The sequence below is a fragment of the Lepus europaeus genome, chromosome 1, assembly GCF_033115175.1.
Source record: "Lepus europaeus isolate LE1 chromosome 1, mLepTim1.pri, whole genome shotgun sequence".
Taxonomy (NCBI): domain Eukaryota; kingdom Metazoa; phylum Chordata; class Mammalia; order Lagomorpha; family Leporidae; genus Lepus; species Lepus europaeus.
Genome location: NC_084827.1, coordinates 157712632 through 157726049, shown reverse-complemented (window position 1 = coordinate 157726049; position 13418 = coordinate 157712632). Strand labels below are relative to the sequence as shown.

At 36.4% G+C, this 13418-nt stretch overlaps 1 protein-coding gene across 1 annotated transcript in view; it reads right to left on the bottom strand.

Moving 5' to 3' along the window:
* The window catches only part of SPAG16 (sperm associated antigen 16), a 1194746-nt gene that overhangs the window by 1140944 nt on the left and 40384 nt on the right, over positions 1–13418 (bottom strand). The window contains exon 6 of the mRNA XM_062201827.1: positions 1519–1626. Coding sequence (XP_062057811.1) covers positions 1519–1626 — 108 coding nt within the window. The remainder of the gene's footprint in view (positions 1–1518; positions 1627–13418) is intronic.

The following is a 13418-nucleotide window of genomic DNA, read 5'->3' as shown; positions in this document are numbered from 1 at the left end:
GATTAATTTTCAATTATTTGAGAATCTCCTTTGTTACTGGTTTCTAAATTCATTTGCTTGTGTAGAAAACATTTTTATATGACATTATTCCTTGGAAATATATAAAGACTTAACTTATGGCCCAGTATATGATTACTTCGGTGAACATTGCAAATGCACTTGAAGACTCTAAAGCAGAACTCTTCCTGATGCCTTTCTGATGAATTGATCATTTTATTAGTGTCAAATACCCCCTTTTTCTCTGGTTCTCAGGATACACTTGAGACTGTCAGTTTGATGGGCATGCCCCTCTTTTCCTAACATTTCATCTGTGGTACAAGCTTTAGTAAAGGCGTCTTCCCCAAAAGTACCAGAAGCTCCCCAAACCCAGGAAGTTCCCCAAACTCCCCTCCTGCATGCCAAGCTGAAGGTATGATAAGGGAAGCTACACATCTCAATTGCTGCAACAATTAGTAAGCATGCACTAGCCAACCAGAAGAGTGCCACCAGAGACTGAACTCTGCACTACTTGATAGAGATGTCTGGAATGTAAGACCAGGCAAAGAAGTATTTATTGGCCTTAAGCCACTTTCTTGATTCAATGAATATAACAACCTAACAAAAACTCCAGCAAATGAAGTAAATTCACTGCAGGGATTGCTCTTAAAAAACCTGAAAAAAAGTGACAGCCAGCACTCAGCAAAATGAAATGCTTGAGCTTTCTTAGCCCACAGCAGAGGAAGGATATAACGTCACTGGAAATATAAACTATTATGATTGCCTCACTTCTTCAGTAAAATTTCCTGCAACCATATACCTGAGTGACAAAAGGGATATTTTAAGGAGTTGTCATCGAAATCTAGAAACCCAAAGCAATATTATGACCCCTGTGCTAGAACAGGTGTCTACAAGGGCCAGGAAACAAGGAGAATTCTGGCTTAAACTTGGCACACAGCTTAATTGGTCTGTATATCCAGCCAGTGGTCAATCTCAGTGCTGCTGAATGAATTAACTGAATTGATATTTTTGGAGTTGGAGTATACTAGCAGAATAAGAAAGGCCACTCCTAGCCGCTTCATTTGGGAAACAAAACACACATACAACAGGCTACTTGATACTGGCCCTTAGGTTCTGAATATTTTATTAGCCTTTATTCTGTGACACTCTTATTATTTCTTTCCAGCTTTTCTTTTTTATGTTGCAGTTTTATTATATTCTATTTTCCTGCCTTCACATACATTGATTGGTTCATTTTCAATGTCCAATCTAATGCCATTAGTGAATTTTTCATCAAAAATATTCTGTTTTTTAATAACACAGTATAGTTCAGTAAAATTCTGTTTTGCTCCTATAACTCATTAGAATAGTAAGATCCTAAAATTATTCATTTTTGTATTTCAAACACATAATAGAGTATCTGGCACCCAGGAGATACTCAATAAATGTTGTAACTTTTCTCAAATCTTCTGCTACGGCCAAATTATTAAACACTAATTGAAAACACTTTGATAAATATGCCAATAAATAAGAGCGACTTACCCTTTAAGGTCATTAATTAATTTGTTTTTTTCCTGGACTATTCGCTTGTGATGTATACGATGAAAGTCACGTTCTTTCTGAGTTTTCAGCAGATCTTCTCTAGCCTTGCTGAAAAAACAATGACAACTTTAAAAATCCCTACTAATTCCTTTCTGAAAAATTAGTCTTCAGTTTAAATCCAGTATGGGCAATTTAAAAAAAGAGCTGAAAAACAAACTTTCCAATAAAATCCTCACTGAAGGATCACATCTAACATAAATTATGACTGGAGGTCATAAGGTATATGGGGTTAAGGAACGAAGGAGCAAAACTTGTGGTTTCAAAATGTGACTCATTGACATTTCATTTAAGTAAATTAAAATTAAAGGGATGCTGCCAGAATATTTTCAAGGTATAATCCATCTACTCCAAGGATAATTTGTTGAGTATGTAAAATTGAAATACATATACAACAGAATAACAAAATAACCACAAATAAAGGAAAAGCTATAGAATTTAAACTTACTAGAATATAAAGTTAAAATGAAATAGATTATTTGTTTCTTATAACTGATAAAAGAAAGTATATACATTTTGGGAAACAGATTTTATTCTGATAGTACATGTGATAAATATTTATCACCAGTGTATAAGATTGCTGGAAATAATTTCTAACTTAATAAGCTCTTCAATATCAATATCATAATAAGAACAAGTCTACAACTGGATATATCTTCTGCAAACATGAACATTCATTCTAAGCCCAAATTTTAAGAGAAAAATTAATAGGCATACATCATCCATCTCTATAATGTAACTTAGTTTCAAAATAATAATGTAAAACATAATTTATAACAAATGAGTGATTCTGTAACCATCTTGAATAACAGGAAAAGTGCTATTATACTGATGCTTTCACATTCTGAAAAATGGACTGAATTAGAGCAGTGTCATAACATTGGAATCATAAAGGAAGAAATCTACTTCTGTTTCAAAATATTTCAGAATTCAGATACATATATAATAAATGCACACAGGTACATTCCTCTTCAAGCTACATCATAGCAATCGTTGAGAAACAGCCTGGGGTGCTTCCATAGAAATTTGGTAAATGAGGTTAGGTTTTCAGGCTCCTAAGGAAACATATGCTGATGAGCATGACTCCTTGCTGTAAATTTGGATTACATGCAGTATATGATGAAAGTTCTCTGATACACTTTCCAAGTTTCTTTTTCTCTATCCTCTCAATTTTTGGGGGGTCACCTGCATTGTTCTTCATTTTACTGCCTTTTTGTTTTCATCACATGTAAATAAATAATATACAAATAATTCAATAATACTCATGGTCAGCTCCCTCCATCTAACCCTCAACTTCATTTCATGCAAATAGTCTTACAGGGGAAAAAAATTGTTTCAAAATTCAGTCTTGAAAAGTCACCTAAGGGGAAATGTAAATCAAAACCACAATGAGGTTTCACCTCACCCCGGTGAGAATGGCTCACATTCAGAAATCTACCAACAATAGATGCTGGAGAGGAAGTGGGGAAAAAGGGACACTAACCCACTGTTGGTGGGAATACAAACTGGTTAAGCCACTATGGAAGTCAGTCTGGAGATTCCTTAGAAACCTGAATATAACCCTACCATTCAACCCAGCCATCCCACCCACTGGAATTTACCCAAAGGAAATTAAATTGCAAACACAAAAGCTGTCTGCACATTAATGTTTATTGCAGCTCAATTCACAATAGCTAAGACCTGAAACCAACCCAAATGCCCATCAACAGTAGACTGGATAAAGAAATTATGGGACATGTACTCTACAGAATACTATACACGCAGTCAAAAACAATGAAACCCGGTCATTTGCAACAAGATGGAGGAATCTGGAAAACATCATGCTGAGTGAATTAAGCCAGTCCCAAAGAGACAAATATCATATGTTCTCCCTGATCGGCGACAACTAACTGAGCACCAAGGGGGAAACCTGTGGAAGTGAAATGGACACTATGAGAAACAGTAATTTGATCAGCTCCTGTGCTGTTGTTGTACAATGTAATACTTTGTCCATTTTAGTATTTTATTGTTCTAGTACTAGTGGTTGAGCTATGTAATTAACACACATTATTCTTAGGTGTTTAAATTTTAACTGAAAAGTGATTCATGTTAAATATAAGAGTGAGAAAAAGAGAGGGAGGAGATTTACAATTTGGGACATGCTCAATCGGACTTGCCCCAAATGATGGAGTTAGAAACGTGCCAGGGGATTCCAATACAATCCCATCAAGGTGGCATGTACCACTGCCATCTTGCCAGTCCATGTGATCAATTTCAGTTCACAATTGATCACACTGATAGGTCTAAGAGTCAAAAGGATCACACAAACAAGACTAATGTCTGCTAATACTAACTGATAATATCAGAAAGGGAGAGATCGATCCAACATGGGAAGTGGGAGACACAGCACTCATAGAATGGCATATGTCCTAAATAGCACTCTGGCCTCAGAATCAGCCTTTAAGGCATTTGGATCAGGCTGAAGAGCCTATAAGAGTATTTTAGGCATGGAAAGCAAAGACACTCTGGGGAAAAAAAAAAAAGACCTAAATGAAAGATCTCTGTGAGTGAGATCCCAGTGGAAAAACGGGCCATCACAGAAGGAGGTACCTTTCTCTGAAGGGAGGAGAGAACTTCCACTTTGACTATGACCCTGTCGGAATAAGATCGAAGTCGGCAAACCCTAAAGGCTTCCATAGCCTCAGCAACTCATGACTAGAGCCTAGGGAGATTACTGACACCATAAACAAGAGTGTTAAATTGTTAAATCAACATCAAGAGTCACTGTGTACTTACATCCCATGTGGGATCTGTCCTCAATGGGTTGTCCAATGTGAAGTAATGCTATAACTAGTACTGAAACAGTATTTTTACACTTTGTGTTTCTGTGTGGGTGCAAACTGATGAAATCTTAGTATATACTGAATCGATCTCTTGTATATAAAGATAATTGAAAATGGAAAAAAAACTTGGGTGTTAAATTGGAAATTACATAGAAAATTAATCAAATTAAAAAATATATATATCATGTAGGATCTCTGTCCTTAATGTGCTATACACTGTGATTTAATGCTATAACTGGTACTCCAACAGTATTTTTCACTTTGTGTTGCTATGTGAGGGCAAACTGTTGAAATCTTTACTTTATATATACTAAACTGATTTTCTGTATATAAAGAGAATTGAAAATGAATCTTGATGTGAATGGAAGGGGAGAGAGAGCAGGAAAAGGGAGGGTTGTGGGTGGGAGGGAAGTTGGGGGGGGGAGCCATTGTAATCCATAAGCTGTACTTTGGAAATTTATATTCATTAAATAAAAGATTTAAAAAAAAGAAAAGTCACCTAAGGAATATGCCCATGATAAGATGAACACTTTATTTTTCCTAGGTTTTAACCCTTTGCATGTGTATGTGCTTGTGATTGTGTGGGGGGAAGGGAGGTGATTTTCTTTTACTAAATGAAGGGAAAACAAGGTTTAAGACATAAATCACAAATTTGAAAAGTGATCATTTTCTCAGCTAAGCAAGCCTTTACTAACCTGTTAGTAATATATCCCATTTCCTACAAGATTCTCAAAGACATAAACTTGAGTTAACATGAGTTTTTTATTCTGACTTTATAACCACAAAAATAACACCAACAGGCATTGTTTTCTTGATAGTGGCTTCTGCCTATTAATGGCATGCAATGACTTTGATGTAAATGAACAGTCTCAACATTCTCATGTCATAGTCATGAGCATTTCCTCTGTGCACATCGTTCTCTACTTCCTAAGGAAAAATATATGACTACTTTAAAAACCTTCATTTTTATTTTGCTATCCAACTGTTTTCAATATAACATGTTTTTCAAAATTATATTTCTGGTAAACAATAAGCAATGAAATCAAAAGCTGGTGATGCCATGCTTTCATGGGTTGTATAATTAAGACCCAGTTACAAGTCTCTCAACTATTGCATAAACAATATCTCTGAAGTACATTAGAGTATATTTTAATGCTGTTGTTTGATATTAACACTTTTTCCATATATATTTAACACCCAAAAATGACAGCCCAGTGTACTAAAGCAAGCCATGTTTTTATTCCCCTGTTATACTTAATTTCTAAAATAATATTGAGAATGATGAAACCATGAAGATTCATGGTTTAGTTTTTAAAACCTATTATTCTATTGCTTTGGCAAAGATGTCTCTTCTGTAAAAATCAGAAATGATGGCAATTTTCCTTCAAATACTGGCATGCATAGTTTATTTTTAAATATTACTACAAGAGTTTCATATACTCACTGTTAACAAAAACAGTATGAGAGTTAGGGATGGTCTGTATCTTAGTAACAATAAAGTCTATATTCAGAATAAAAATATATGTACATCTTCTGATTTTTACAACGTGGGTAAGATAGATACATAATCTCTACTGTTAAGATCATTTTAAGATTTATCAGGAACAGTCTATTATATTTGTGACAACTCTTTTTGCCATCAGATGATTCTGAATTCTCTTGTTATTTGCAGTTTCACCTACTCCAAAATACTCATCCCTATAGTTTTTTAATAAAAATATTTATTTATTTATTTATTTATTTATTTATTTATTTATTTATTTGAGACGTAGAGTTACAGACAAAGAGGGAGAGACAAAGAAAGGTCTTCCATCCACTGGTTCATCCCCAAATGGCTGCAATGGCCAGAGCTGAGCCAATCAGGAGCCAGGAGCTTCCTCTAAATCAGGACACTAACTGTCACCTCCAGCACTGGATGCTAGTGCTGCAGGTGGATGCTTAGCCTATTACGCCACAGTGCCAGCTCCCTATAGTTTTAGCCAGTTATCTATATTGCTAATTAAAAATACAAATTATTGGGCTTGAAATATAAATAGGAATTCCTTCTTCTAATTAGGATATAGAAATCTGCAAAGAAGACTATCTTGCCTTTACAAAACCCAGAGGAACTACAGAATCATCTTTCTGGAATTCATCAGAAAGTTGAAATGACAAGGCAAACAAAAAACATAAAACACATATACAAACTGTGGCCAAGGAGAGCAAAAAGAATGTTATAAATCAGATAAACTCTAGAAGTACTGAGTGAAGTCAAGTGAGGGTGGGCATGGCAGTTTGAAACAGCCCAGTGTAGCAGAATAAAGGCCAGTCTGAACTCACAAGCTTTTCCCTCAGACCTCCACTACATGTTCAGGAGAAAAATGGGAAGCAGGTCAGTGGACCAGAAAGAGCTCCCTGTTGGAGACAATATGCAGCATAGGACCAGTGGATGCTGAGGCGGGTGGACACACACCACTGCCTATCTCCTAGGCCCCAGAAGAAAGTGAGACACACAAGACACAGGATAAGACACTTTACAAGTGAGGCAAAAGTAAAAACTCCCTCTCCTTGACAAATAGACAAGTTCCAGTCTTGGGCCTAGTATTTCATCTTACCAAGTACAGGAATCCCACTCCTAGAGTAGATACATGAAACTTCCACCAAGACCAACTTCAGAAACAAGGCAGAGCTTGGCTGCCACAGTGAGAAGGCAAAAAGAGGCATGAATACTGAAGAAGCTTTAAATCCCCAAGACTCAAGCACACAAGGCCTGCTTAAGAGCGAAGATGAACCACAAAAAGAGAGAAATTCTCTGCCATCTCCATGAGCCTAGAAAACAGCAAAGAGGAGGAAAGTTTAGCACACTGAATGGAAAATGTGACTGAGATATTTTGTTATGAAAATACAAGAACATCACCTGAATTCTAACTTACCTAGGGAACAATCCTCTTTTTTTTTTTTTTTTTTTTAGTGGGAAGTAAAAGTAGCAAAGTTTATTAGGGAAGAGACATCGTAAGGATGGATGGGCACCTCTCCAGACAGACAGGACCTGAGAGAGTTCCCAGTCGCTCAGACTTGGTGGGGGAGGGGGGGAGGAATGAGGTTACATGGTTGAATAGAGAGATTACACCTGGCCAGACCAGGTGGGCGGCTCAGCAGAGAGGCAGAGGGCTGAGCACGCCATCAGGTTGAGGCCTGGGGTTTTTAAGGAGATGGGTCTTGCTTCCCCACCTCTGCTCTTCTTGGAACAAAGGGCTTTTTGGATGTAAATAGAAAAACTTCTGAGTTTTCCCTTGAAGCTACATTTCCTCCTGAAACAAAGGACTTTATGAATGCAAATGTTAAGAAGCTCCTCCCTGAGTTTTCTCTTGAAGGTCTGAAACAAAGGAGTTTAATAGATGCAAATGTTATCAGACAGCAGGAAGGATGGGCAGGACCCCCTAGAGAACTGGGATCCAGAGCAGGGTATTTCAAATGCAGATACTGGGCTGCACCTGGGAGATTGTGGAAGATTTGTCAGGCAGAAGGGGTGGGGACCCCCCCACCTCGCAGGTTAACAGGTAGAAGGGGGCAGGGCAGGATGCAAATACCGGGCTGCCCCTGAAACATTATCGGGATGGCTTTGAGATGTAAATGCATATGCTGGATATATGGCTTGCCACACACACACATAAGCTCATATCTAACTTCCTACCTAACATCCCCCCCTCAAGAGGCAATACCCAAAATTCTTCTTTGGGATTATGGGTGGAGTTCCATTTTCTGCAACTTCTTCAAAGCTGGCATGTGGGCGTCGAGGGGGATTTGGGTATTTCCTCTTGCTATCTGTCTTATGGTGTGCAATAATGGCCTTGGAAAGACTGTCCTGCTCAGTCCAGAGGGCTGCTCAGGTCACCCAGTGGAATGGGCTGGAAGCCTTGTCTGACGACCAGCTTTTATTCTGTTAGAGACAAAACGAACAAGGACATTAAAAACACACGGTCCAAAGAGAAGCATCAAGATTACAGAAGTTATTGGGCCAAGGAGAAGAAATAGCCAGAATTTCCATGACCAGATGTCAGGTCAGAAATCCCAGCCCTGCTTGGCCTGGTCCTGGAGCTGTTTGGCTTTGTCTAGGAAAAGTACAAATTTGGGTTTGTACCTGTCTAGTCTGATTGACCCAGAGACCACATTCTTCCTGGAACATGGCACAGATACCTCCTGGAGCAGCAGTTAGCATGTCCAATATTTTTTCTTTCATAACCTTTTGTGACTTCCGCACACCTTCTTCAACTTACTTTAAACATTCCATCATTTCCATTCCAGTCTAGAGTAAACTAGCCATCAGGATTCTTACAAACCATGTCCTTTCCTTAATTAAAAAACTCTTTCCTTTTTAACCTTTCTTACCAAGAACACTCTTTCCTTCTTGAAGTTTCTTACCAAGCACACATTTCTATACTTGTGATGTTTTCCATAGAGCCTGGTTGGCTCTTCCTATCTTACCAGAAGACTGAGGTCTCCATGCAGAGTGAAGGGCCGGGTAATTCCTAGGGCCTTACAAATCCCTTGTATAATCTGGGAGATGAAGGAATTACTAGGTATCCAGAGGAAAACAAAACATAGGTAGTCCTTCAGAGTGTTAATTATTTAACCCTTATCCTCACCCCTGGGCCATGCAGCAAATTCCTACTTCTGCAAACTTCAGGCAGTCCCAGCTTTTCTCTATCAGGTTACAGGTTCCTAGATACAGGGAAATAGCACAGTTCCTAAACCAGGCTCTTGAGAGGCAGCCAAAGCAGAGCCCCCTCCTTTCTGGGAAAGAGCAAACCACAGCCTTTGCTCAGCTAAAGGATGCTATGACAAAAGCCACTGTGCTAGGACTGCCAAACCCAGAGAGACCCTCCCAGCTGTACATCACTGGGAGGCAGGGAATCACCTTAGGAGGGTTAACTCAGGATCTGGGACCTGTTAAATCAACCTGTGGGCTACTTTTCTAAAACCTTAGACATGGTTGCACAAGGATAACCTCACTGCCTAAGGATGATAGCAGCAGATGCCTTGCTGACAGAGGAGGCATCTAAAATTACATTGGGACAGGATATCACCCTTTATACCTCACATAAAATAAATTCTCTATTAGAGCAAAAGGGCTCTCACTGGCTCACGGATAGTAGAATACTAAAATATCAGGTCCTCCTTCTAGAAAACCCTCAGGTAAAAATAAGGCATTGCTCTACTTTGAATCCAGCTACTTTAATGCCAGTTCCAGGGGAAAGTGGTCCTCTCCACTCCTGTACTGAGACTATAGACTTGATCTATGCCAGCAGAAGGGACCTAAAAGACAGCCCCCTGACTAATGCAGATGAAGTTTGGTTCACAGATGGAAGCAGCTTTGTCAGGGATGGAACCCGCTTCTCAGGATATGCAACAGTTATGGTATGGCATGTTATTGAAGCATGCTCTTTTCCCCTTGGAACTTTTGCTCAGTTAGCAGAACTGATCACTTAACCAGAGCTCTAGAACTAGGTAAGGATAAGAGAAAATAACTCCCAGGGGTCTATACAGCAAAAGGGAACTTACCCTGGGGAAGACTGGCAAATAGATTTTACACAGATGCCACTCTGTCAAGGCTATAGGCACCTGCTTGTACTTATAGACACATTTACTGGATGGGTAGAAGCCTTCCCAACGAGAACTAAAAGAGCTCAGGAAGTGACCAAAACTCTCCTGAAGGAAGTTATCCCACGCTTTTGTCTCCCAAAATCTTTACAATCCTCTTTTCTGTTAGAAGTATGGAGAAAGGCTGTCTATAGAAAAGAAAAGTCATTCTCAATAAGGAACAATAAATCTGTAAAAACACTTTCAGTAATAATCATGAAAGAGACCTTATAATTCTGATTTTAAGCCTATATACTATGAGGTCTACAGAATATGCTGAAAGGGTTATCAAAAGACTTAGCTCTAAATTGTGCCAAGTTGAATGAAGTTTAACTCAAAAATAACATCGCTTTAGAACAGTAGATAAAAATCCAGTATTCATCCCCATAAATAATAAGCTAACAGGTCCAGATGCTTTATTAAAGTAATTCTAGAATCATAAGATCATGTTCAATACAGAAAATTCTTCATAGCAATGTGACATTGAGAAGCTATATAATCTCTGTGGATATCAAATTTAGAACCTGCAAAATTGGCATTTAATAGATTTCAAAATGTCTTCAATTAAATATTTTAGCAAAGTGGCTTATATATTGCCCTGCACATTGAGTACTCAATAAATGTTACTGTAATAGTCATCATCATCAATATCATCACATTACTACTAATATTTAGCACACTAGAGAAGATGCAGTGAATTCTTCCAGAAACTAAACTTTTCTTCCTAAAACAGGGGCATGCCACTAAGTACATAAATATCCTCTAATGGACCAACAATACCAGGATGCATGATTATTAGTAATAATGTACATCCTTTTAAAATAAATCTAAATTTTTATGAACATTCATTTTAATCTACTAAAAGTTCCTTACTTTCAACAAATTGATGAATTATACAAATGAACTTCCTTACATGAAATATAAACCTAAAAAAGTTTATAAACAAAAAAAACTGGAAAAAATAATGCTGCAATTTCTTAACAAGAACCACAAATGTGTAGCATTGCAGGAACTCATTCTTCTACTATACATTTAGAAACCTATTTGTGCACATCCCAGGAAAGAAAGCATAGGAATTGATTGAAGTATTAGACCTTAAAGTTTTTCTGACCATTAAATTGGTTTTCAAGGACTTGCATTCTGTTTGCACAAATGAAATCTATGCAGTAAAACAATTGAAATTCATTTCATGGTGATGCTTCTCCTGTTACAACCTTCCTGCTGCCCAACTGCTTAATAAATGGAAAATGAAAGTTTTATCAAAGAATAAAGTTTTAAAAATTGATACAAGAAATTAATATTTTAAACTATACAGTATTCCTTTATCACATTCATAGAGCATCTTTGTGTTTAAAAATATTTTATTAACACAATAAGCAAACATGGAGATTATTTTTCAAGTACAACGAAGTAAGAATTACTCAGTGAGATATTCCATTTAAATCTGCCCTACAAAACAGAATTCACATGTTTGTATTGTTGAGATGCTGCAATGGTTATAACCTCCCCATTTCAGACACTAAACATCAAAGTCTTCTTTCAAGTATGTACTATAAATACATAAATATTTTCATAATATTATAAAACTTTTCAACATGGTATGAATGTAACTTAATAGAATGCCTACTTTAAAAATGCATTTAAGTGAAGGACCCAGGTGAGATAATTTTAGTAACTGGGTAGCTTTAATTATTTTGGAACCAGAATTTAAATGGTAAATTTATTGAATTATTTTCTTATGCTTTTGGCAAAATGAAACATCTATTTTCTTGTTTATTTTTACCAATAAAATTAGACAACCTTTGCCATATATTTTTCTCATATGCAAACTTCACTCAAGGTAATTTTTGATAATAGCAGTTATATAATTACTGATTTTCATCTTCAATTCATTATAGATGAACTCATCCATACCACAAAAAAAAAAAAAACCACATTGGAATAATTGTTGAATTGCCAAATGGATTTCAAGCATATTGAGGAAACCTTTCATTGCATTCTTAACCAAAAAAGAAAGGAATATACCCATGTCCAGAAAAAGAAAAACTATCTTCTTAATTTAACAAGCAATTACCTAAATACTAAAGCATGACGTTTTATAGACCTCATTACTATCTTTATTTTCACAGTGTTTGTTTTGAAAGTCATTAAATTAAATGGTTCTTCACAAAAGCTGGGCACTTTTGTAGAGGTGAATTTTGTAAGTGAAATCAGAGCCCATTAGTAAAGTACCTAAGTTTTCTTCAATATTAATTGTAATTTAACTTTAGCTATTTTATGTCTATTTTTCTGGCAGAAAGTAAAACAAAATAGTTCATTATTTTTAAAATGGGAGTTTTCCACCTTCAAATTAGTAATCACAGCTGGTATTGTTTTCTGCCAAATATTCAGGGCTTTCAATAAACCCTTTTGGGTCTACATTGTCTCTCCATAATGTAAAAGCCTAGAAAGGAAGATACTATTCTAAATTAGGTAAATTTAGCATAATACCAATTTATTTAAATTTCCAGCATGGAAATAAAATGATACCACTTCAAAAGAACGTTATGAAGGTTAACAAAAATCATTGAAACTTGACTATTTTAGAAATTATTAAAAGCTTATCTACAGAGCAAAATGTAATAGAATACACTCACTTAAACTTGTACTAGGTACTAGGCCCAGCAAGATGCTCTGAGGATATACAGAACACAAACACAGTCCTTACTGTATAAAGTTCACAACACAGCAATAAAAGTATAGATATTAGTTAATTAAATGCAAAAGGTACACATTTCAAGCTCTTTCATATGTACACATATATTATATTAAATAAAGACTGAAACTTGTGAAGACATTAATCCTTCTCCCCCCAAAATACACACACCTACCCACACACAATTAAGCACACACACACACATATATTACTTCCAAATTAATTCATATATTCAATTCAATATCACTACTAATCTCACCCATCTCTTTCCACTGGAGATAAGGCAAAGTGATATGAAACCTATGTGGATACAGACCATCTAGGTTAGCCAAACTACCTTGAGAAAGAACAAAAGTAGAAGAGTAACACTAAATCACTTTAAGACTTACTTAAAATTATATTTAACATGGTATTGGACATCCTAGCCAGAGAAATAAGGCAAGAGAAAGAAATAAATGGCATTAAAATTGGAAAGCAGGAGGTCAAATTGTCACTGGTTTCAAATCACACAATCTTGTAAATAGAAAAACCGAATGATACTACTAAAAAACTATTAGAGTATGTGCCAAACTGTATATCTCCTACCTCATATTTCCCACTCTTATATTTAACAGGGATCACTTTTCAGTTAAATCTAAATGCCTAAGAATAAATGTATGTTAATTAAAGAGTTCAACCAATGGTGTAGTAGGACAAAAAGATACTAA